The sequence below is a fragment of the Electrophorus electricus genome, chromosome 24, assembly GCF_013358815.1.
Source record: "Electrophorus electricus isolate fEleEle1 chromosome 24, fEleEle1.pri, whole genome shotgun sequence".
NCBI lineage: Eukaryota > Metazoa > Chordata > Actinopteri > Gymnotiformes > Gymnotidae > Electrophorus > Electrophorus electricus.
This window is the reverse complement of record NC_049558.1, coordinates 178,502-205,573: the sequence shown is the minus strand read 5'-3', so window position 1 is coordinate 205,573 and position 27,072 is coordinate 178,502. Positions and strand designations below refer to the sequence as shown.

Below are 27,072 nucleotides of genomic sequence, written 5' to 3'. Positions count from 1 at the left end.
ACTCGAAACAGTGTGGGGAACAAAGAGTGCCCACGCAGACTGATGACATACTGTTTTCTTAACGAGTTCTCCAGCAATTAATCACTGCTGTACAGGTTAATATTGCTGGTTAATATTTGGCAACCCCTTCTCTGCCACGCCTGCGTCATCAGCTGATTGTGACCGCTTTGCTAGCTGAATCACCCGAGCAGGTGCAAGGCTGAGAGACCCGTGATGAGGACTAGATGACCCAGGAGGAAGAACCCCTGAGGAGCAGCACGTCTCTCGCAAACTTCAGCACAGTGAGTTCTACTGGTCCTGAGTTACGTCAGCGACCTTTGAGACGTCCTGCCAGATCAGGGAAAAGATCTGGCAGAGGGGCGGTGTGGGAGGCTCGTCCAGGCGGCGGCCGTGGGCAGGACGAAGGTGATGGAAGAGGCCAGCTAGTACGCAGAGAGTCTGGAGATGAGCGAGGGGACATGTTAATCGCCACTTCATTATGACTCCATTGTGTGATCAAACAGCTCTCTGTGGGTTAAATGGAAAAGCAATGCCGGGGACCCAAGCACCGAGACTCTAGCACACGGTGCCAGCTGCACGCTAATTGCGGCGGGGGCAGCTTTCTAGGGATCACCAGGTGTGAAGCTGTGAGCCATGTCTCCTTTAGCTATTAATCTATGGGAAGTATGTTTGTGGACTGGAGACTGAGGATTTCCACCAAACTGAAATCTAGATTTAGTTTTGCTGGAATGAAAGGGTTTTTTGGGTTTTTTTTAAAGAAAAGCAATTTCCTGCAACTATAATTCTAATTATGGATTTTTCTAAGAATATTCTGGCAGTAAAACAACAGTGAAGGGACTCCGTATATAAGGAGTAATGAGCCTAAGCTTAAACGCACTATTAAAATAACCGCCAGTTTAATGCATCTGGTACCTCAGGAAATACATCTAATCAAAACATTAAATAAAACTGACAAATGGAAAAGGGAATTATGTGAAGGTGATATCATAACTCAGTATGGACATAACTCAGTCCTTACAACAAATAGCACTATTGTAAATAGACAACACATTAATCAACTTTGCCTACGACACTACTTAGAATTAGAAATGTTAGCGATGGGTTTCACACATGCACAGTAACACAGAGATACAGGAAACGAACCCGTGATCAACACAGAATTAACGGGAGACACTTATGATGATGCAAATGACAGCACCATGTATCAGTGCACAAACAAATGATGAGCAATGTAACATTATGATTCACTTTATACCAATAGAAACAAAACATGAACCAAAAAAAAAAAACCCACACACAAAGTAATGGTTTTGATTGGAATTACCTTCTAAATACACCCCATAAACATCCCCTAATCATGCATAGAAAATAAATGAGAAAAAAAAAAAAAAAGGTTTACGGTCAAGCTTTGTTTTATTTTTTTTTAAACAAAAAATGTCATATTATATATATATATATATATATATATATATATATATATATATATATAAAAATGTCTAATGGTAGACTAAAGGATACCAACCAAATACAACTAAAGGAATTACCCAACCAAAGATGCTCAAAGATGCTGCTCTAAGAAATGAATTCTCGTTAGTACACCATGCTGACTACTGCTGGTTAGTAGGCCGTCTCGTTAGTATGCAATCGTGCAAACTGCCACTTCTGGACTACACCGACAATGTTACCCACATCAGCATTAGCTAGCCCTTAAAAAAGGCGGGAAACCCCATGGTGCTACTTGTTCAGCAGACGTTAGGACCTGTGCTCAGTTTCGCGAGCCTACAGCAGGAAGGAGAGTGGTCGGACTAGATGGCCCCCTTACCTGCACGCTCTGACATGGGCAGGCACTGCTAGCTGCTTACTGTACAACGGAGCAGGGCAGCAATACTGGTGCAAAGTGTCTACGGACCTACGGCACAAGGAGAAACAGAGAGTGAGGAAGCTGTGGCCATGAACGCTGGAGCATGAGGGCTGCCATGCACAAGCGCAGATGCAACATCAGCAGCGTCATGCTGAGGTCAGCAAATGTTAACACGGCATTTTAGAGAGTCACTGTTGTAAGAAGAGGAAAAAAGTATGGATGAAATTTGAAATGCACTGACAATAACAAAGGGGAAATTAAATATTTGCCAAAGGGAGAGAGTCATATTTAAGGAAAGAAATGTATGCATATCCTGCATAGTGATGTTTCTGTTGCACAACAGCACCATGGCAGCCGATAGCTGTTGTATAATGGCATTAAGCTGTTGCCTGACAAATTCAACTTCAGAAAAACATGAAGCCTGAACTGCCAGTGCGTAATATATGAGGAGGAAGCGAGCTTTACCGTCACAGGTTGGGAGAAATGTGTCGTGTGAGGGAGGTTTCTCCATCACCTTCTCCCTGTAGGCACAGAGCCTGTCAATCTGCCACCAGTGTTTTGTATGACTGCTCAAGCCGTGTGCCCCCCCCGGTACTGTACATCACAGTTTCTAAAGCCTAGAGCCCATATTCAAATTCTAACAGCAAGTTACAGTACCACACGCATCAGTGCTCCACATGTTTATCATTCTAAAATGCTTTACAGGCTTTGAGATCATCAAAAATCTGCATAGCTTGTTCCATATTGTGGAGTGAATATGAAAGACAGGAGAAGCTACATGGAGGGGTCAACAGCGCTCAGTGTGGGGACACAAGCCCTCTAACCTGAGTCTGACGCTCACCATGGAAGCATTACACAATCCTCTAGCCTGAGGCCTTCTGACCTTTGACCTCACACTCAGGTTCTCTTTGCTGCTGTTTTTGGACTATGATGCAATGCTTCTGCTCAGTGCCAAACAGATGGCCAGCTTCTTTCTGCACAATGGGTGTATAATTCGTGTATAAATGGAAAGGCAAGAGAGGAAGGCATTTTTAAAAGGTGGGAACACAGAAGCAGATATACGCCCACACCAAAGAGAAGACGCCTGGACACCACACGTCCAGGATTTGTGAGCGAATAAAGACAGCAGGGCTCTGAAGTGAAGCGTGAGACGCATGTGTGGAACAGAAGTAGCAATTCTGTACTATTTGAGCCCAAGCAGAATTCCTGAACGTTCATGTTCTGAAGGTGAGAAGAACAGTTTGGTGTGATCGAAATACAGACGGGGGGGGGGGGCAGAGGTTACACGGGGTTGCACCTTGCAGCCGAGTGTCAACGGAGCCTGCACAGATGCCAACGAAGGCACAAAACTGGGCCGTGGGTTCTGAAACGGGTGGAAGAGAAATTGTAGTACCGTCCTGCTTGCATAACAGCCCACAGCTGTTGTCAGACCTTCTCAGAGGAACACAAGACAAGCTTGACGTTAGCAAGAATGACCTGCACAGGCACCATCAGCTGAAGACGCAGAACTCAAAGAACAGTAGAGTGAAGTGAGCAAGAACAATTGCACAGAGCTCTCAGAAGGTGCCAGACCTTGCTATACGCACACAGTCACATGCGCACCATGGCAAAAACTCCCCATGTATTGCATAATGGACAGCAACTGCAGAAGCATGATTCACTTGCTCTCTGTTGAGCTGTGATCACCTCGTCACATCTGGTCTCATGCGCTCACCTCTATCCTGTAACACACTGAGCCCCAGGCAGTCTGGCTCTAAACTGTCCAGCTCTCCTGCACTGGCACTGGAAGCAGAAAACGTTCACATGACAATATCCCTGCAGAATATTCTTGTTTATGGACACATGACTGGAGGCTCATATGAGCACGCGCATACGTGCAAACACATACACACACATACACACCAACCCAAGCCCTAACAAGACAAATGGTAACATCTGAGAGAAAGAAGCAACTCTGTAGTTTAATTAGCCACACAACCCAGCAAAAGGAAACATCAGCTTGCGTTCCCAACCACGACGGCGGCAGTAGCTTCTAGCACAGTACAACCCCAGCCCCCACTACACACACACACACACACACACACACACACACACACACACACACCTTTACTCACATTTTGGAGAGTCTGAATGCCATGGCTGGTCTCTGTGCAGGTAGGCTGTTTGGAGCTGCGCGCGTGCGTGTGTGTGTGTGTGTGTGTGTGTGTGTGTGTGAGAGCCGTAGAGGAACAACAGGGGTGGAGAGTGTCGTGTGCGCCCTGGCTTACGAGCTCCTCTGCTTCATTCAGGCATGTCACAATAGGACGACGTGCTGTGATGTAAGACGCACAGCACACACTCATGTGGGCATGGTCCAACTGTAGGTGTGGCTGCAGCAGGTGATGGAGGTGGGACACATGCACTACTGACACACGTAGGAGCTTGTTTGGGCACAGCTGGGCTAAACACAGCGTGAGCTGCAGTACGGCAGCGCTGCGAATGACAGGCAGGTCTGTTGGAGTGGAACAGGTCATGAGCTGTGATCTCCTCCATGTGTGAGACATCTGCAGCCTGCTCAAACTGCCACCCCTCATATGCACGCCTTGGTACAGTCTGCAGCCAAAGCAGGGGATTGGCTCCTTGGTCTCCATGGAAACTGGAGGAGAGGCTCAAGGCAGAGGACTCAACCTTCCATTTGCAGAAATGGGCTGAAACCAAAGACACCAATTAAGAGGCATTGCGCATGAGGCAGTACTGGTGGAGAGCGCCCCCTCCTGGTGCTAAGAAAAACACACCAGAGCTTGTTACGAGAAAAGAAAAATAGCAAGGTCATTATTTTATGGCCAATATGAAATATATTTGTCTTGCAGATAAGAGGAAATGTATCAAAATGTGCAATAAATAAAAAACTATAACAATGAAACATTGACTTTCACAATATATGACCACTTATATGCATCAAATTCTTATACTGAAACAAGAGTTTCGCTACCACTGTATCAATAAATTCAGCCTATAAATGGTCCTTCCTGTTGAACATAGTTCTGTTCAGTAAGTCATGTAGCCTGCCAAGGACCGAGGGTAAAAAACATATTTTGGTGGCAGGAACGATCCCCTGGGACAGGGCTGCAGCAGGGGCCGTGCCCAGTGACACGCAGCGGAAACACACACGCACGCACACACACAAACAGACAACAACAGTAAATAAAAACTATATGATTTATGATTTAGACAATGTCTGATCAGGCCATTCTGTCATGACATGATTAAAGTCTTCTGGGGATGTTTATTATAGTTTATTACAAGTATTCGGAACATGCCTCCCTGTAAACCCACAGCCCTCCTGAGCGCGTGTGTACAAACCAGCACTCGTGTCACACCTGGCACGGCCGGAGAGGGAAACGGCGGCGTTCCCTCAGTGCTGCTCAGCCCACGAACGACACCGCACACCATTTACTCCCAACAGCAAATCCCGTTTTATCCTGGTGGAAAAGTGATGACAGTTTATGGCATCGTCTTGGTATTCTTGTGTTCTTCTCAAACTAGCATGTTAGCATGTATGCACTGTGGCTCCACAGTGCCGTCACGTGCTGTGCAGGGGAACTGTAGCACAGCCCTCTACAGCAACCTTTTTAAAAGGACGCACTTATACACACTCATACACAGTCATCTAAAACCAGTATTTACATTTACACCATATAGCTGATGCGTTTATCCAAAGTGTCTTACAGTTATGTCAGGGTCTTGCTCACAGGCCAACAGTGGCAAATTGATGGTGATGGTGCTTCAACTGGCAACCTTCTGATTCCGAAGCACTTGAACCACTGAGCTCTCTGTGCTGGCACTGGCTTCCTGAGCACACCAGATGGCAGCAAATAATCCACAGAAGAGATACTCTCACCATCATCAACTCTCTCAGTGTCTAATGTACCATCATCAATTCTCTCTGTGTCTAACATTTGGTGAAGAATATGGTTAAAAGTTTCATTTACTCAAGCAAGTCAAACATTTACCACAGCCAAAAAAAGAAAAATAAGGTTTGAACAAAGATTTCATACAAGTTTATGAAAGAGGCCACAATGCACCTTAAACCACAAACTGAGGCAAAGACCATTTATTTGGGTTCACTGTGAGCAGGAGTAAAAGACCCATGTAAAGAAAATCTTCACGCTGTAATACAACAGAAGCCAGCATCTTGTGACCTGAACAGCAGTGAGACAATAAGGTCTCGGTCATTTTCTGCACTTCTCTAACTCTCTCTCGCTGTCTCAATCTCTCGCTCTCTCGCTCTCTCTCTTTCTCAATCCTCCCACTCGCTGTCTCACTCTCTGTCTGTCTCACTGGCCGGACTGCAGACAGGGTTCCACTTCACTATGTAGCTGAACAGAGTGTTTTTGTGATCCATCATTCAGCCTCGACACCTACTACAGCACAACAGCCACAACAAGGAGGAGGATTGAGTCTGTGCTACAGTGCTGCTGGATAAACTCCTGCTTTAACCACCTGTCTCCAGCGTGGTCCTTTAGAACCAGAAACGTTTCACTTCCCCGAGTACGTTACACTTACCAGGATTGGTAATGCAGCCACGCATGACACACAACACACTAAACTGACTCCTCACATCCACAAACTAATGCTTACTAATATTACTAATATTCAATTGCAAGCAAGACTTTAAACTAAGGGAGAATAATCATTTTAAAAAGTAGAAAAGGACATATTAAATATAAAACAGGCATTGTGAAGGCTCAGAGATATTAATAGATCTTAATTTTGAGGGTCTAAGGAAGTACAAAATAAATATTATTTACTACACAGTACAGAACGATAAAAAGATTTGCACAGTTGTGCCACACCCTCTCTCCCTTGCCTGTGTTGTGTGTCTCTGTCCCTCTGTTGCCTAATGCATGTCTCCTGGGTGTCAGGCAACCCCTCACGTGCTTGTATTGCACTCAGTGGCATCAAACTCTTACTAGCAGCCTGTTCTTCATAACTGCACTTCCTCCAAGAGCTTCTTGCCCTTTGCTTTCAAATATCTGACACAGGGATATTTGTAGATGGAGTTGTTTTTTAAACCACTACAGGACCAATGTGCACTCGCCAGCATCTCTCCCGTGAGAAGCAGTCCAGTGTCCAGGAGGTCCACCCCACACCTCACCGCTGATGACTGTCTGACGCAGCTAAAGCAGGACCAGGAGCGCCGGACTTGCAAATGCACCCCACTTCTGCCCCTGTGTGATGTAGGGGCAGACCAGGAAAAAGGGTATAGCGGGTGAGACGCGTGGCGTGGTCACGCTTACCTCCCCCGCCCCCCCAACTATGACGTGTCCATACTGGCAGGATGTGGGCAGAGTCTCATAGCTGAAGGTGAAATTACAATGAATAGTGGAAGTGAAATAGAAAACTGGATTGGGCTCAGAATGTGAGAGACAGTGAGTCCTGTGCACACAGATCCAGTGGTCAGGGGGAAAAACACACACTGCACACATTTCACAGTCGGTCTTAAGCCCCAACTGATTTCACCCTGAAAATTAAAAATAAATTCTAGTGGTTTGGGGGAGGGTAATTTGTATAAAAGTGGGATTTAAAAATCTGCAGGACTTTACTGCAACTGCAGCTCCGTGGCCAATGGTATCCGTAAGCGTGCGCGTCACAACTCTCCTATAAAATTCCCCATAAAACTCCTCACTGTTGGACCACTGGCGGCCCCTGCTGCTGCCTCCCTGCTCACGGGGGACGTCCACTTTTGGAGGCAGGAATAAAGAGAGCAGGCGGGTGTGGAGCAGGCCCCCCCCCCTCAGGTGCTGGGAGGGGCGGTATCATTATTGACACCGAGTGTGTAAGAGAGGACAGAGGGGAGAGGCATGAGGAACTCCGACCTGCTCACGGTGGTGGACTACAGAACCAAAAGGATTGACTGCCATGTGATAGATGCTCAGACCTACTAGCTACTGAAGGAAACTCCACACGACCCCTTGGGCCAGAATCAGCTCTGACCCTGACCTTCAGTGATTCATGCAGCCATGGACTGGAATGACTTGTTAATGCTTCAGGTAATGTAATTCACAAAATATGATCTTCAGTTGAGATTTTCCTTCAGCACAGTGTACAGCGGTTGAATAGACCCCCCATACACACACCCACACACACAAACACACGTCCAAGGTCTTAACCAGGGCTGTGGAAGCTGGTGCATCAACCCTGCACAACAAGCTTAGTGATAGACCGTTCAAGCACTGAACTACATGTGAGCACATGCGTGCACGCAGACATCTCTTTTTGATTTTACAGAAAAATGAACAAATACAATCTCTTCTGTAAAATGTCTTAGGAATCTGTCGTTTCCAAACCACACATACTGCACATAAAACATTTCTTTGTATATTTTGCATAGACTGTGCTGAGTGTCAGCCAATACAGCTGATTTTAAATTCATTACACTTTATGAGAGATTATCAAGACTGCAGTGAAGTTGCTTTGTTGGTGCTGAGCCACTTAAAAACAGCAGAGCAAGAGTTTGAGTATTGCCAACCTTATCTGAAACTGCTTATTACACGGCCACAGCTAAACTGCCCTTCCTGTTTCTGAGGTCCAGTCTCTCTCGGGACAGAGTGAGACTGAACGTGTCTGTGCAAACTGGCATCATGTCAGTCTGAGTTCTGGGGTGAGCAGTGTCACTACAGCACTCCAGCTACACACAGTGTGAGGAGACACTCTCAGGCTGCTGCACCGCCAGCCCCAGTAGTGAATGGATGTCCATGATGTGGCTAAATTAGTCATATAAAGATAAAGCTTATTAGCTGGATTTGATTGTTTACTTTAGACCGATATCAAGTGGCAGTTGAAAGCTGCGTCTCCTTTTCCTCACGAATATAAAGCAGTCCGTGACCAGCCAGAAGCAGATTTCAGAATCACGGCAGGCTGGTCTCTCTCAAACACTGCTTGCTTCTGCACCTTCCACCACTCCAGACACTACAGCGATTCAATTATCTACAGGAGCAAAGGCAACATCACAGTGTCGGCTTGGAGGAACCTGTTCGAGTGATCAGTGGACACAGCATCCTCATCAGGCTGGATCGACAAGCAGACATCATGGTAAACATGTTTAAATAAAAAACAGGATCTTACAGCCAAGGGGAAATGACAACAACCCCATATTACCGCAGGAAATACTGCAACCAGCGGGTAAGGTTTGGTAGGTAGGCATGGGTGTGGGCAGGGTGGAGCTCAGGGGTGGAGTGCACACAGCCACGCGGATGAACATGAACACCTGTCACAAGTTTTATTTTACCATACAACAAAATGCTTCATTGTTAGTAATAAACATTTTATTTTCTTTAATGACAATGAGGTGTTGATTTTTCAGTCATTCTCATCAGACATTGTTGTTAGTTTTGGTGGTTTATGAGAGTTTAGGAGATATGGAACAAGCTGAAGGCTTTTAAGATCCACCAGAGAACAGTCATTTTTCATGGTCAGATATTACCACTGCTGCTGAAATGTCTCCAGATTGGGTAAAAAGAGACTGCAAGTGCATGAGAAAACCGGATATTTCAGCAATGTCTGTTATCATCAGTTAGGCTCAGGTGATATTTCTTGCCAACACATGAGAACATCAGAAGCAGGCTATAATCTGCATTATTATGGAAGCAATTAACGAACCAATATTATTTGTGTCAAGAAAATCTATATGATTGATATTTGTGGCATTGTTCTATTGATTAGGTGAGACAGGCCCAGTACGGTGGTGACTTCACGGAGTCGTTTCAGAGAGTATCATTTGCAGATGTAGGCAGGTTTTTCCCTACAGTCTCGTTGTGTTGTTGTGACAGACACAGGCAGTATGACACAGAGTTTCTGCTGTACTTGTTTAACCACTCACAAACATGTGCTGATGAGACAAAACGTACAGGTTTTTACCTGAGCTAAAGGGAGAATGGGTCACAGGCAGGGTTTATCTAAGGAGATGGGGCAAGCCCGGCGACGACCAAATGTGAAACGTTCAGGCCCGGCGATGACCACATGTGGAACGTTTCCACCTAGTGGGGGACGAAGAGTAATCAGCATGGGGCCTCCGTCAGCTGCAGGCTGAGCTCCACCCTTGCCATCAGCCCGCGTCCACACCCTCAGCTGCTCACCACACCTTAAACATTGGTTGCAGCACTTCCTGCGGTAACACGGGGTTGTTTCCTGGACTATCATTTTCCCTTTTCTTGATTTGTCCGTCAGCTTGCCGACGAATAGGGAATGGTTCGATTTTTGTTATTTTTTATTAAAACATATTTATTTACCATGGTGACCACTTAAATGACAAATAATGATAAATGACCATGCAAATCATAGATATTGTTTGCAATCCGATGTATACACAATGAATATCACATAGGCAGAATCTGTGATTCAAATAGTATGCAAACGTGCAAAATTGAGGTGTTTACTGCCTTTGTGTGGAATAGTTTTTTTCCATTTTTTGATAGCTTTTTGATACCTAATCAGTTTTAGCCTAAAATGACTGCACATCACTGACTCCTGTCACACAAGATTTTCTTTAACCAAGGCTCGCTCTGACCTGTGTGTACCACCCTGGTTGGCTTTTCTCCTCCAAACTAACACCGCTGCTGAGTAGAAGCTGATGCAGGACTGAGCAGTGGAGGATGTGAAGTTTGGAGCTCAGTCCTTTCTCATCAAACGCTTTGTTATGAGATATGAAACAGTCGCCAGTGCTTTGTGTAGCTGGCACAGCAACAAAATTTTATATGAACTCACACTCACAAACTTGTACACCTGAGGAAAAACGGCCACGCCATTGTGGATGGCTGCACGCACGAGTGTTTCAGCAGTGTCAAATGAAATGCATCAGAATCAGTGCATAAGCAAAGAGAAAAGACCAGCAGGTGTACAGTACCCAAAGGACTTCCATGGATGACAGGGGACTGTCCGTCTGCAAATGGGGGACACAAAACTGGCAGGGTTTTCTGAAGCTTCCACAGGAAGAGATGCATGTCTCCTACAGAGAGAAAACAGAAGTAAAGGAATAGCGTCTAATACACATCTACAGCTGGATGGCCTTTCTAAAGGCAAAACCATAGTCTGTACAACAGGCAACAGCGACTAAAAATACAACACATGACACACATCAAACTGAAGAACTGATTTAATAAAGCAAGATAACACTTTCAGGGCAGTTTGGTCTGAGCAAAAGGCCAGAAGAGACAGAGCTGGTTCAAAGACTTTGGTGTTCTACACCCTGTAATCATGGCAGGAATCTCATGTGAAAACCATGTACCACAGGTTCATGTAGCACAGACTTTTACACCATCTGTCTCTTCAAAACAGTGCGCCAGCAGCGCACAGCACTTAGTGCATGTGCATCTATTCACCCCACCATAGACCATCACGTGTGTAGCTCAGTGCATGCTGGGATGATGGTGTGCATGGTGGCGAGATGTACGAGGGGTCGGTCAAAGCAGCAAAGAAGGAGGCGAGGTAATGAGGAGAAAATAAAGTGAAAAGGGATGTGAGGTGGTACGGTCGGGGCACAGGCCGGGCGCACACCCGATTCCCTACTGAGAGAGAAGCACGGGTCAAAGGCATGGATACCGCACAGCAGAATCAGCCACCACATCATCCCTGGGTTCTGGCAGGCGAACAGAGCTCTGTTCATTATGAGCTCCTTTTAAACTAGATATGCTGTAATATATGCCCTAACTGGTTACAATTCTATTTGTTTTATTGATCTTATAGTTAGCAGTAATGAAACTGAACAAACTGACTATGATCACAATGAAACTGAACAAATGAACTGTGTCAGTGACTATAGGATTAATATTTGGGTCAAGAAAGCACCCGTATCTGTTTAATGTGTTGTTGGTGATACATTTTTCATTAACCCTGAAGTAGCGGTTATCCACTGGCATACAAGAAAGACTTTATGACATTAGGGAGGGTGTGTGAGTGACATGGGTCAGTGTGAAGCTGACAGTCGTCCATGTTTTGTCCATGACAGTGGCTGGATTAGGAGCACAGTGCTGGGAAAACCTTACATCATCTTACGGTCTGTTTGTAGCCCCTCCGATGAGCTGAGGGAGTTCACCAGGGGTGTTCTCTGGGACTACAGCCCATTTCCTGTCCCTGCATGGGTTCTGCATGAATTTAATATAGGCCAAGTTCCAACCACCCTGTTTAGTAGTAGCTTGCCCTGAAAATGGCACCAGGCATTACTGGTGTCCCATAATGAAACAAGACCTATAAAACCTTGTGGCTGTCACATCACAGGACATACAGCTAAGAAAGCAGTATGCCCATCAGGTTCTCCAAACTGCCTTACAGGCACTAAAGAGATGCATGTTGTGATGAATCTGATGGATTACATGCTTCTACACAAGGCCACTGTCCTGTTGTTGAAATTATGGTAATTCAAACTCAAGAATGCTCTCAAAGATGACTTTCTTCATTAAGCTTTAATTACCATGATTTCAACAACATGACCATGGCCTTGCTTGTTATCCACCAATCTTAGTGTGACATCCCCAAACGCAATGGAGGAGGAGGAGGAGGATGATGATGATGATGAGGAGCCCTCCCCCAGGAACCAGTGTGGGGTCTGGGGTCCCAATCAGTTTAGTTTTTAAAAAAAATAAAAATAAAAGCAGAGACATGTTTTTATGAACTCAGCAAGATGAAGGAGATGAAAGAGAGGACTTGTTTGAGAGGGAGTACAAGGGGAGATCATCCTGTGTAATGAGACACAGCCTTGGCGTCAGAGGAGGCAGCAGTCAATAAAGAGCTTCCATGCACTTCAACCGTATTTCCGGACATCTGACTAATGCAGGCAGAGACAGCTGAGTCCTAACAGAATCAGACATTGGCAGGTGGAATTGTGCAGAGGAGAAGACAGGCAACCGTGATGCCAAGATGTCAAACGTTGTCCAGACAAATAACAGCAGCTTTTGGGCAGGTGTCTCCAAGGTAGTTCAGACATCACATTACAAAATGTTGATTCTGATGAACTCTCCTTAACAAACCCAACTGAGAAGCATCTTAGCTAAGGTTTGATAACATCAGTGTTTGTTTAGGAATGGTGATATATTTGTTTATACAACTACATTTTTAGCAGTTTCAGAGCAAGAACAGTAAACGCTCCCAGAGTAAAGTCATGCAGCTGAAAGACCAAGAGAGATCCCAGATTATTCCAGGTTCTCAAAATAATGTAAATTTGGCACCAATTTCAAATGCAGGATTCACGGAGTCTCCAGCACTGAGCACGTCCTGATGTCATTAGTGCGTTCTTCAGTGGGGCATGGGTACCGTCCTCAGGGTGCACGCCTCACTCTGGAAAGTCACTCGCTTCCACTATAGATGCAAATCAAGCCCCCAAAACAGGATCTCTATCTGGGACTTCAGACGCTACAGAGCTCCTTTTGTCCCGCTTGGTCTTACATGGCTGGTGTTTCCACACTGAAGAGGTTCATAATGGCAGCAAATCTGCTCGTGTCCACCAAGAGCTCTGCAGCACAGTCATCAGGTTTTGGCGGATGTGTCCTACCTGGTGTGCCACCTTCAGAGGTGTTCTCAAAGATACATGAGATCAAAGCTCTGCTTTTGGTCCCACTGTAATTTGTTTATTGTAGAACAACCAGAGGATTTTAGATTCTAAGCGGCAGTTTGTCTGCTGCTGCGAGTTTACATTTACATTACATTTACAGCATTTAGCAGACGCTCTTATCCACAGCGACTTACAAAAGTGCTTTGTCGTTTACTCATAGAATATATCCTAGTACAGTAGGTTAAAATCAAACATACCAATGCACTAGAATACTAGTTACCCTGCAAATCATGAAATATTTATTCAAAATTCAGAGCTGTTGGGTTGGATTTGGTGGGAGTTTTTGGGCCATGTCACATGTCTATGTAGGGAGATAGACAGAGCTGGAGCCAAGAGTAAAATAAACGGCAGTTTGGTTTTCCAGAGGTGGTGACAGCTCCATCACCTGAGGTGATTCAGGAGTGACACTGAGTTATCTTATTGCTGAACAGTAATGTTGGTGGTTTACTAGCTAGCTATTGAAAATAGCCAGCCAGATTATTATTGATGTTTTGGAATTTGTAATGTATGCAATGAGTATTCAGTCAACAAGGGAAGTTTCAAAGCACAGCAAACACACTCTCGTTTGGCACAGCTTTCTACAGAACCTTCTCCAGCTAAACATCTTATGACACTTGGATAAACCTGGATAAATAGATACACAGATTAACCAGCCGGTCTTAATCTTGTACTCTGTGAAGATGACAGTTTTTCTTCTCATACATATATGCATTCATAAATAATGTTATGAAAATGATGTTATGAATGTATTTTGTTTACATGGAGTGCATCATTAAGAGTTCTCTTTTGAGGAGTAGACAGTTTCATAATGATCAGAAAAGTGATAAGCAAATTACTTTTACTTAATACACTCACACATACACCCACACCTATAAACTGAGCATAGTAACAGTAATTCCCATATAATGGGTATATATTTTATGATCCACATCACTTTTGGAGTGGACCCCAATGAGAGAGTCTAAATGACTAGTGTCTGTAGACAGTCTTCATCCTGAACTGAGCGCACATGTAAGTCCACCAGTGTTGCCACAAGCTGAGATTACCTCAGTTAATGTATACTGAACACTATATTGAACTGAATAGTGACAACAAAATTCAAACGTGTATGTTGTCAATAGCATTGTGGATATTGTGGTCAGTCACCTTTGCTGAAATGAAGTAAAAAGCAATGACAAATTGCTATTTTTTAATTAATTTTTAAAATGTGCTTAGAACTGATTGAAATTCCACATTCTCCACGAGTCTCAGATTCAGACAGAATCATTATGGAGTGAAACCACTTTTTCCTGATACGGCCATGTGCAAAGCAATTAAAAGTGCGTGATCATCCCTTTCCCATCAGCCCCTGTACACGGATGAAAGAATTGTGCAGTCATGATGGCCCATTCCCTCCACATGCTGCATGCAGCATCAAAGCAAAGCGATGCTCAGGGAGGAAGATTATTTATAGTGTCTTCCGTGTGGTTCAATGACTTGCTATATTATTTATATCATTGGGGTTTTTTTTTGTTGTTGTTTTTTTTTGTTTTTTTTAGAAAATAAGATCAATTTCAGCAAATATAATGTGGTACTACTGTGTTGTGGTGTGTCCAAGGTCATGAATGCACATTGCACCGGAAAGGGTGCAAATGGCTTTGTATAGTTTCTATCCAGAGTAACGACTGTCAGGCAAGTCAAATACAGAGTGTGAGCATGTGAGAGAGAGAGAGAGAAAGAGAGAGTGTGTGTATATATGTGTGTCTGTGTGTGTGTGTGTGTGTGTGTGTGTGTAAAAAAAATGCCCTCAATTTAGTAGGGAGAAAATACACACAAAAAAAATGGTTTTCAGGGAGAAGCATGGACAGTCCGTGAAAAAGAGAAACACAAAATGTCACATACCTGACAATCCTCGAGCCGTCATAATCGGATCTAAAACACACAAAGCAAAAAGCAAATCAGAACATGTAAATGAGTGAACTGAGATAGTAGTGCAAACATGCAGCATTTGGTCCTGTAGCTGAGACTCTTGGGAGTTTTGGATCGCAGCCGTGTTAAGGCAGGGTCCTGAGGACGTCTAACGGACGCCTAGCAGTGAGTGCCAACTTCCAGCTTCTTCATTTGTGAAGTTGCAGCTGTAGCTTTTACAGCACATTCCAGCTTTGATGGCAAAGGCAGGGAAAATAGATCTATATGTATTGTGGATATGAACATGGAATTCATTTCCACAGTTCAATCAGTGTACCAAATGCACAAATAATTGCACAAAATTAATTCATTAATCACTGGCATTGCACCTACATTACTGACAGCTTTTAAGTACCCACATCTTATAAGAGCATTTCAAATGTGCACAATTACAGGTCTGTCACCTGTTTGTCAGTCAACGTCTACCACTCTCATTCCTGAGCAGATTTGGGCGAATGACCTCTGATCCTAACGCTCCAAATCCCTGTTCTGCAGTATTAGAACACACATTCACCAAACTCACATAAACCTGCTTCAGCTCCCTTGTTCTATCACACACACTCGCATAAATCTCCCAGTTTCCTCCTTCCATTAATGTCGGCTTCGTAAGTGGACTCCGAGTGGCTGAAGAGCACAGTGGAGCACATACAATGGCTGGACTGATTTTCACCTCATCACCGCCTCACAGAGTCTGAGAGCCTGTAGAGTTCACCACCTCCCTTCTGCACACCAGTGCTCCCAACCTCGCCATGTTGAACACTACGGCTAACACACACCAGTCCAGTCCTGAGTGAGTCAGTCATGTGTCCACCACAGTGTGGCACAAGAAGGCAAAACAGTTTATTATAATGGCTTACTACAAAGCGGTCGGAATAGTTTACTCTAGTTGAACATGAATGTGCTCTGGATAACTATGCAAGGTCATCGATGGGACTGCAAATGTAGTAGATGATGGCAATTCCAAACAAAATATTTGCTGTGCGTTTTAGAAAGACTGATTAATATGAACATTTATTCTACATTAAGAACATTACTTCTATAGTATGAACATGAGTCTAGGAATGAACTCTGTAAATTTGACATCTGAAAAGGAACATGGCAAATTTTGGCCTTAGACTCAAATGCATCAGGCTGACACGTTCAGATGGACCTGTAAAGTGAGATGGTTCACGCTGAATGAGAGCTGCATAAAAAGAAGCACCATCAGCACTTCTTGAAGAGGAAGATCGATAGGGTTGAGTCCAGAGGTCAGCAAGGATGCGTGTGTGTATGTGTGTGTTTGAGAGGGAGAGAGACATTGTGTCTGTATGAAGCATTTGTTGTTTCTTTGGAAAACAAACAGCTCAAGCTTACCCCGTGTGGGAAAAGGCACGCCATGATCACACACAGTGATTACACAAGTCTGATTTTACACACTCAACTAATACCTTGCATTTTAAACTGAGATTAAAGCAGTCATCCCTGCTATGAAAGTAAATAAAAAGGCATCCTTGCTTAAAACAGGGATGGGGGTTCACCCTGCCAAACTGCATGGACATATGAGCTGATCATCTCAACAATGTAATAGTATCTCTCCTTCAGACAGGGAACTCCAGTGCTAGAGGGCCAGCACTATCTGCATGCTTCACATATACCAGCTAATCAGTAAGTCACAGATCAGGTCATTTTAGATCAGGTCAAGAATCACATTTAGATCAGGTCAAGAATTACATTTAGATCAGGTCAAACATTAGCCTGCTCTGGCACTCCTCAAGCAGCTGTTGCATCCTGTTTAAAAGGATTTATGAGGCCATTTTTCTTTATCTTCTTATATATTTTTTAATAAATATTTACTTTAAACACTTATATATTTAATTACATCGGCATGGTAAATTGCAATACAAACAACAATGCCTACAAAGGTTTCCCAAAAGCAACTAAGTAAGCCATGTGAGTGCTTGAGAGGTGAAAGGATTGAGACCATGCCAGAGAGACCTCAGCTTGATGTCAGTTTGTCTGTGTCACAGCACTGAGGTGACAGCACTGAACTGGCCAGATGCCCTTCGGTTTGGCCTGCTTGCCCATGCAGTTCTGCATAGTTCAGCAGTTCTGTCTCCTGCCCCAAGAAATTTGCACAATTCATCCTTCCCAATGAGCTGATCTATGATGAGCAGATAAATAGAACCATGTCATTGCAGTCATCCTCTAGTTGAAAGATCCAGCCTCACCATGATCCTCAGATCTCTTGTTCAATAAAAGAAATAAAAATAAAAGAGGCATTACAGTCCAAAATGCAATTCAAGCCTGCCTGTTCATGACCCAAGCACATGCAGATCTCATTTTCCTCAGGCCACTACACTGTTCCAACCTACAGACACTTTCAGAACCATGGACAGCACCTGTTTGTTCATGCATATCTCAAGCGCTGTATACAAGAACTATAACCGATGGCATATCCTTGCAGAGTGGAATGTACTCTTAAAAAATATTCACTCTTTTCAAAAAGACTTGATTTTCTCAATAAGCTTCTAATGCACAGCTGATAAACACACGTACTGGTTTTGCTAATGAGACATGAGTCCCCCAACAGCCAGAAATGCTGAGCAGTTAAAGGAGTGGAATAAAAACATACAGCACCTCTGGACCAAAGACTCCATATGAACATCACTTCTGCAGCATAAAGGCTTTTAATATCAACAATCATTGGCTGTAGTGTATTTAAATAAATCCAACAAAGCCAGGTGTCATTTATTCTTGGCAGAAAAAGGGTTTCCATGTCATCCTCGGAATGATTTCCCTTAATAGCTGTGCCAGAGCATGTGCCCACGAAGCTGAAAACTGCCGTCGGCTTGTTACCATGCAAGTAAGTGTACGGAACCAAGCTCAGACCACAGGAGTCCTTACCACTGTGTGTGTGTGTGTGTGTGTGTGTGTGTGTGTGTTTAAGCACATATTTATAAAGAAGACACACTGGAGAAATCGGTACCGTATACACAGCTCCCCAAGCACAACTAATGAAATAAATTTATCTTGTAGTGCTTTACATTTAAAAGGAGTCTGCTTAGCATGCAGCTGCTTCCACGGCAGCAGGAAGAGGCATCATGTCAATGGCTTTCTGGTGCAAGGAAGCTCATCTTTAACTTCTCCAACCGGCATTTAGCCATGTTCCAGTGCAGCTGGGAATACTTCATGGACGAGCCTTTATCATGTGCCATGGTTATGTCAGTACCCCTCAGAAAGATCTTTCCACATTGCTACTGGAGGGTTGCGCTGTAATTCACAGAACTGAAAATGCCTCTGGTTAGGCACACGCACACGCACACGCACACACACACACACACACACACACTCGATTTCAAACCTCTTCCTGAAATCTAATCTGAGCCTGCTGTTTTAACAGTGCCTCGCTGTGAATGGACAGCGGAAGGCAGTGAGGTTGGATTGCTCCTCTCTGTCCTCTACCGGCTCCTATTAGACCCCTTCATGGTCAGCATGGTGTGAAACTGCACTCAGCTCACTATACATCTCTTATGAGGTTTCTCTGCAGAGGGACTGTTGCTGACTCAGTGCAAACAAGCACATTTGTCTACATTGGAGAGTACAAAGACATGGAAGCTATGGCTTATGGTTTTACAACTGAGGATTTTAATAGTATTTATGTCTTCCATGTCATTATTTATATATTCTACCTTCTACCTCAAATAAAAATGCTCTTATAGCCAATAGTGAAAGCTAAGTGAACAGTTAGCATGAGCTTAGCTGCTCAGTGACAACCCCTGCATGCTTTCAATGATATCACCACTAATTGTTTGGCTACAAGTAGTTTTATTCCTCTGAGGAGCTACAGGCTGCCAATATGAAGGAACTGAATGAAGGATTCACCACAGCATGCTTTCTAGGGTGCACAGATAAAAGAGAAAAAAAGGAATTAAGCAAGACCCGGGTCTAAACACCAGCAGAAAGGTTAAGACAGGAGCATCACATGGGGTCAATACTGCAGAAAAATAACATCTTCCTTTTCCTTCTTAGGTAATAAGTTTATAATAATTAATAATGACAGGTATTCTTGACTCCTTAATGTAAAAATGCATATTTTATCCATTATAGAAGTGGAGAGAACCAGTTCCTAGGAGCTTCTATTTATTCTAAATATATATATATATATATATATATATATATATATATATATATATATATATATATATATATATATATATATATATATGGTTAGTAGTTGTGCTATCTCTTAGGCAAAGATGCTGAAAAGAGTAGGAAACCATTGCTTATTTTGGTTCTTTCTGTAATGGACACAACAAAAGACTGCTTTGAAAAGCCCTGCATCATAGTCTCAGCCTGAACATTGAGTACCTCACAGTAATGGAGAGAACCTTCTGGAAATCTCTCAGATATACCGCAGGATGCTTTATTACGTTAAGAGCCAGTGACGAAGTCTGAAGTTATATACTGAATGCTTATCCAGGTGGGTATTTTTAAAACTGGTGATATTTATGAAATTAAAAGTAAATTTTGTTAAATGCAACATTGCGTTTGTTCATATGTATTTAATCTTACTTTCACTGCAAAGTAAGAGCAATCTCCAAATGAGCTGGCAAATCCAGACGTAATGCACATGAACAATCTTGCACTGACCTTAGCATCAGTTAGCATCAGACTTTTCATTACATCCAGAATGACTGGACAAGGTGCATATGGATCTTTGATTTGGCATAAAGCACAACCATTTAACACCATTATTGCGATAGAGCTGACTGAAGTTTAAACCTTAGCTTCTTAATTTAACTGCACATTTCATGTGTTAAAACTACATGAAATGTACTGTTTTAGAAATCAAGACAATTTGTTATTGGTTAAGGATCCTAGTCATCACCTGAAACAATAATACAGCACGATAAACTACAAATTCTTTCTTTACTGTGAGAAATGCATATTTTAAAACAGAATTTCTAGTCCTTGAAGATATACAATAACGCTATCCAAAAGCATGGGGTCTCCAAGTTTAAATCAGACAGACTCAGTGATGCTTGACCATTTTCCATTTTGCCAGAATCATTACACAATGTAAAAAGCCACTTCTCCTTGAGCAGACTGTGTGCACGAGTGCTAAGTAATGGTTAATCTACAAGAAGCTGTGAATTGTACATCTGCATGGCTGCAGATACTCAGAACCTCCCGATGCAAAGCAGAGGCTCTGAGTCATGGCACCACCTGGTCACACAGAGCCTAGGTTTCACTACATTACTGTGTAGCCAGTGTGTGGATACGTCCATACACTGCCATCAACAGTTTATCAAACCTTCTCTTGGCCAGAGTATGGATATAGAATTTAGAACAGCGATCAAGCTTGACTGCAAGCAGCCAATCAGGATGGAGTATTCACCTATACCATGATCCAACAGTCCCACCTTATGCCTAGATTACAGGCTGTATGTAAATCTGCTGTTGCCAGTATTGTTTTTCTTTTGCCACGGTAACAGAACTGAGCCTTTTCTAGTACCTGCTGAATGAGGTGAGAACATGTACAGAGGGATGAGAGACCATTCCTGCATTCAAATCTTTCCTTCAGAATCCTTGGTCCTGACTGGGCCTTTTCCTAATCCACTCAGCCCACTAGCTTTCACCTGTGTTAATGTCAATGGACTAGCATGGTCACTACAAAAGCTTGATTCTGTGGTCAGTTAACTGTTTCTGTGTGGATTTGTGTCAGATCTGGGTCATATCAGAGGATCCAAGCTTGATCCATTCTTAAATCACCTGGCAGAGGCAAGCAGATTTGGATTTTAAAATCCAATCTTGTGTGTTTGATGGCATCTATGATGATGCCTAAATTTCCTGACCTTTGACCTAATCATGGGGATTCTAGGTAGCATGTAATTTTTATAGCCATTGCCTGATTTATGAAGTTCAACAAAACATTTACCTAACTTCCATGTATTTTCTGGTCTTTATCATATTGATGATGGAACTCTAGAAAAACTAAACACCACACAAAATTGCCATTTTTGAAGACCCCACCATTATTTACCACACAACAGTAAGAACACAGGAAGTTGTGGTCAGGTGGTGTGAGCAGGTTATTTTTTTTTTGGCCCAAATAGCCATCGGATTTCAACCTGAGAAACTGCATTTGACGACATAGTGTAAATGTACATGGTTCAAATGCTAACATGACAGAATCTAGACGCAAAACGCCTGACAGCGTAAGCAGGGTCTTGCATGGCCGCAGAGCAACTTCACCTCATCAAAGGTTCAGTGTTTAGGGTAGAATGAAGTCCACAAACCAAACCAAAGATGTTTTTTCAGAGCCATTTTTGCTCATCTTCGATATGGGCATTTCCTCCTACTTACACTCCCCTAAAGTACCTTTAGAAGAGCTGCAGCCTTATGGATTTACGTGCCCCTCTAACAACTCATCAGCTCCTGGGTTTGGGGTTTTGCCAGCACAGCCAAAATATACTCACAAACCATAGTCTGTATTTCAGTAATAACCTAGAAGGAAAAATTAGGAATCAACAACAATCAACATCATGTAGACAGTAGAATTTCAGTGACAGGAAGTGAAAACATCATAACACTATTTTATTTTTTCCAATTTTTGGTGTGAAGGTTAGTCACAAAGAAAGTATCAAATTAGGAAGAAATAATAATAATTTATTATTATTATTATTATTATAGAAATTAGGAAGGTCTCAAAAGGTACCTTACATCCCAGAGAAAATGGAGAAAATTCAGTCAGAGTATCATCAAAGGAAGGATATGGAAGCATGACACAGATCCTTGAAGCAGATGTGGGCAACAATGTTTTCTCTCTTCACCAGGGAACCCAAAACACATTCCTATGTAATGACTGAACTATTTTTGACATTATATCCCCATGAATTCCAAGACAGAATATGTTTGGTTGCTAAATAAGTACAGTACCCTGCCAGTTATTGGAACTAAAGAAAGAAACCGGATATGTGAAAGCAGTAACTGTGCAAACTACATCAGGCATTCTCAGTATCTTAGTCTCTAAATGAAGGAGCCTTACATATGAAATAGTGTTACACTTCATATTGTCAAATGTATAAGCTAAAAGAAACTAAAGGATGATGTGTTCCACTACTTCAGTAGAAGGAGTAATGAAAATCTGCATTTGTTCCACTACGTCTCAGGACTTTATTCAAGAGAACCTCCCATCCAGGTACTGACATCAACCAATTTCACAACCTGGCTGTGTGTCTTAAGACTCCAAATGTGTCGTCATTTACAGCACTAGAGGAAGAAAAAAAAAGAGATCATACTGATATTTCACCTCTACAACAAATCTGTTCCAGTGTGTGTTAAACTTCAGCACAGGGACACCTCATTCTACTTAAGGTGGTACTGATTAGATGACCAACTGAAGTAAATCTTATTTAAGGAGCAGTGTGAAAAACTCATGGAGAGCATGAATGTTGGGATTGAAACTAGGGTTATTCAACCAAATCTTGATTTCTGAACTCTTCCTATGATAAAACATAAGTATTGTTTTGTTTGAAAATACAAATATATAGTAAATCCAGAGAAACAGATCATTTCTGCAGTGGTTAAAATTTTACCTGGTTATATATTTCAAACATCAGGGGCAGTCAATACGTTTTGGTGGAGTGAGTGAATGATATTTGCCAGGGAGATTTTACCTCTGCATATTTCTGAGCACAAGAGTGTTTTCATGCCTGTTCACCAGAACCTGGAGCCTAAATCTTGTAAAAATGAGACCAGTGCAATGTGCAGCTCAGGGCAGGTCTACTGGCAAAGCACCCCCTCCAGTATCTGTCCAATGGGCAGTTAGGGGCAGGTCTACTGGCAAAGCACCCCCTCCAGTATCTGTCCAATGGGCAGTTAGGGGCTGGTCTACTGGCCAAGCCCCCCTCCAGTATCTGTCCAATGGGCAATTAGGGGCTGGTCTACTGGCCAAGCCCCCCTCCAGTATCTGAAAACAGGTGAAATGAGGGAGCACCACCATGAAAGGGGTGAGGGAGCATCAAAAATAAATTAAAACTACATACTCTGATAAAGATGAAGAAACACAAATGTATCGAAACATCCATAACAAAATCTGAGAAGAAGAAGAAAAAACAAAACAAAAAACAAAAAACAAACAACGCACACTTGGTGACCATGCATGTCAACACTGCTGCTGAATGAATGAAACTCAATAATTCTAGCAAAAACAACAATTCATAAATATCATGACTAAACTTGCTAGGAACGTTCAAAACCTGCATTGCATCAGTCATTCCTGCCCCTACTCCAAAGCCTGGGAGAGGCGGTGCAGAAATGGAAGAGGTAAGCTGTCAGCTTGCAGGCTTGTGCCAGTCTGCGGGTCAGAGATTTAAGATAGTGTTTACAGCTATTTGTCTACATACTGAATACTAATTGAGCCTGTGCAGATTCAGCTGCGCTCTGTCCCGAAGGGTACGGCAGCAGAAAAAGCTTTAAATCAGACATCTTATAATTTCGAGACACACACTTCCACAATGTATAAAGGTCTCCCCCGCTATGCAGGTTATGATTCCATACTCTGCTAAGGGAACTTTTCCCCTTGTAATAAATAATGTAAAACTCCTAAGAGATTCACTTATATAGAATGCAATCCAAAATATGCATGTTTCATTATTTCAACTTTTTTTTTTTTAATTGTTATGCTAACCTAGTGTTTTCTTCTGATTCCGATTCACTGTGAAAAGGACAAAGAAAGGCAAAATCATGGCACTTAATAACCAGACAACTCCTTTTAACCAATTTTCTAACTATGTAAGAGAAAGCTACTGTCAACAAGAAACTTTACTTGTTTTAGAAAGTAAAGTGGGGTTAGTACAGAGTTGTGTGTATTTGTGTTTGTCCACAGTTGAACCAACTTCCTTTGGCCTAGATGTCACTCCACAATTGTGCAAAGTCTGACTTTTGCAATTTCTTGTCACCCTACAAGTTACCCACAAATGCAATCTAAAATGACTCACCCCACTTAACCTATGCCATTCAACAGGTTGAAAAATGTTTCCCTCTAAATAAAAATGACAAAAGGCTTACTATTTTTTCCATCATTCATAATTTCATGGCTATTTATGAAAACCTTTTTTACCTTGACCTTCTCCGTCACCAATCAGGATCAATTCTGAATGGTGGAAGCAGTGTGGAATAACTATATAGTACAAAATAGCCATGTCCTCTCAGTGGACACTGAAGGCTGAAACCACCAGTATTACTAATTTCATTATGTTATGGCAGAATATAAAATAAAATGCAAACGGTTCGTGTTTTGGTACTTAAAGAACGGCTGGCTGGTCCTTCTGGTGTCAGAACCAATATGTTCTTGCTTAGTTATTCCCCAAACATTCATCTGCTGGATCTAGAATGAGTTCTAGCCTGTCCTCCCCTGCTTCAGACAAATATGCAGGAATTATCCCCCTTTCAGTAGTCAGCAACTCTGAAACGTAAGGGCTAAAAATAAACACCATAAGAATATATTGTGTGATTAATTTAATAAGAAGCGACTAAAATATCAGTCCCATTCATTTATATTTTATGTGTAGTATGTAGTGGGATGACTTGGGACCAAACTGAAGAGGCTCTACACAAATCAACAGCAAACGCGTCTGTCATTTACGATCTAAATATTGAATAAATGTTTATTCATGTAATGAAAATTTTACATAAATTCAGGTTCATCGTAAAATCTCTACGGAAGTACACTAGTTCGAAATACCGTATGCAGAAGCTAGTTATCTTAAAATGCTGCTGCACAACGTGGAACAATTTGTAGCAGAAGCCAAACTTAGTCTAGGAAAAATCTCCATGTTACAGTGCTAGATCATCCTTTACGACGCCCCTCACTAGCGGGTTGCTGTCAAGAATGTATTAATATATTACCAACTGCATCTAGACTGTAATTAAACTACTTGACGATCCTCCTTCTCCGGTGGTATTGATTATTTACCTGCATAGTCACGCACAGTTTGTCATTCAGAGCCCTACAATATAAAATAGGTGTGGCTGAATTCAGCTAAAATCTAGTTCTTTTTCCACGCTGCTCTAGTGACAGGTGCAAACATTCTTACTTTGAGTGAAAGATGTTTTCTTGAATGGATCCTAAAGCGGCGAGGCTGTTATTCTGCTGGAGGCTGCAGGTGAGCATGTGGCGCCGATATTCGTCTCTAAGGAAGGCGTTTTCGCTGTACAGATCTGCAACTTGCTGCTCAAGCTCTTCAATACGAATCTTTTGCTTTTCCATCAACACTTGCTGCGTCTCTATTATTCTGTTGAGCTCATTCAAATACTCCGCAGCCTTGGTTGGGTTTTCGCTCAGACTCTCCATTGCGTTTTTGGTTCAAGCGTGGCGTGTCCCAAAATTTCCTCTTATTTTTGAAACTAAATTCATCTCCGTCAAATTCGACCGCGACGCACTCCTCCAAGAAAAAGGCATCGTTACCATTCGAGCTGGAGCGGAGTGAGACTGAAGTTCGCTGGCTCCAGGCGCCTTCCTCCACACTGCACCACAATAACTAACCTTCACTTCCAGAAGTGTGACAGGAAGGCCGTTTAACCCTTCACAGGGGTATACGGCGCCGCTCCTCCGGGGCACATCGCAGCACTGTTTGTCACAGACAACTAAAAGCGTGTACTAAAACACACGAGCACGCGCACAAACACGCCAAAAGAATGAGATGAATGAACCGGTGCTGGTGAAGGGCGCTTCGTGTCTCCGTGGAAAACAATGGCATTTTAACTCTTGTTCTGTAGTTCATTACGCAGTTTAATGTCAATTTCTGACTGAATTACTATACAATAAATCGTAAGTAAACAAGTGATTGAACGACGATGAAAAACTGTATGAAACGATTGCTGCCTTTTCCTCTCCAAGATCATAACGCATGAATCGATGACCCCCCCATGAGTGTATGCAGCACTGGTCCCGAGACTGACTGTAGCTTCGCAGTGCGCCTTCGGAGCGTCAGTCTACAATCCACCGATAGGAATATGACATTTTAGTCGCCGACAGTCAAAAACAAGAAATTCAAGTCGTTCGGCATTCATTTTCATTTTCTTCCTAAAAATATATTTGCCTTCAACTATCTGGCTCTAAACAACATATTGCCCTCTGCTGGTGATTTATGAGTATTCACCATAGCGACTTATTCTCCCGGCGACTCGGCGAGAGCCTCACCATCCTTATCACTGACCGCAGGTGTTTAGCCACGCCCATTGCTTACAGGTATATAAACGCAAGCACATGGCCACGCGACCTCCATAATCAAACACTGGCAGCCGAATCATACTTTGGAGCTCCGTGTATAAAAAAAAAAAAAAAAAAAAATGCATTTAGCTGACTTTTACCACAAATCAGTTTTTGAAAGTTTTGTTCAGCTAGATCTGCACTCATCCACTGTAAGCACTGCTGTTGTAAGATGGAAGTGTGTTGGAGCAACAGTATCTGTCATGAAGCAGGAGATGGTGCACATTCAAAGGACAAGGCTGTGGTGTGGTAACCAAGCACACTCACAGGACAGGACTGTGGTGTGACCAAATGGGGCATGAATATATACCTCAATACAGAGTTCCGGTCAAGGGTAATGTTAGTTAATGCTACAGCACACAGTTTAGACAAGTATATGCTTCCAACCTTTTGGCAACTTGTTTGGGAAGGTCCTGAAGAGTTTGG

General features: G+C 42.9%; 1 protein-coding gene across 6 annotated transcripts in view; it reads right to left on the bottom strand.

Annotated features, from left to right (window-relative positions):
- LOC113572285 (IQ motif and SEC7 domain-containing protein 1-like) overlaps positions 1-26,339 on the bottom strand; it is a 77,652-nt gene extending 51,313 nt beyond the window's left edge. For 3 of the 6 annotated variants that reach the window (XM_027001710.2, XM_027001712.2, XM_027001711.2), the window contains exons 1-3: positions 25,472-26,333; positions 15,327-15,356; positions 10,746-10,847 (exon numbers count right to left, since the gene is read on the bottom strand). In XM_027001710.2, the coding sequence (XP_026857511.2) occupies positions 10,746-10,847; positions 15,327-15,356; positions 25,472-25,728 (389 nt within the window). In that variant the 5' untranslated portion in view covers positions 25,729-26,333. Of the gene's footprint in view, positions 1-3,975; positions 4,232-10,745; positions 10,848-15,326; positions 15,357-25,471 lie in introns of those variants that run through there. The other 3 variants (XM_027001705.2, XM_027001709.2, XM_035522295.1) reach the window with 3 other exon arrangements.
- Between the last annotated feature and the right edge of the window lie 733 nt (positions 26,340-27,072).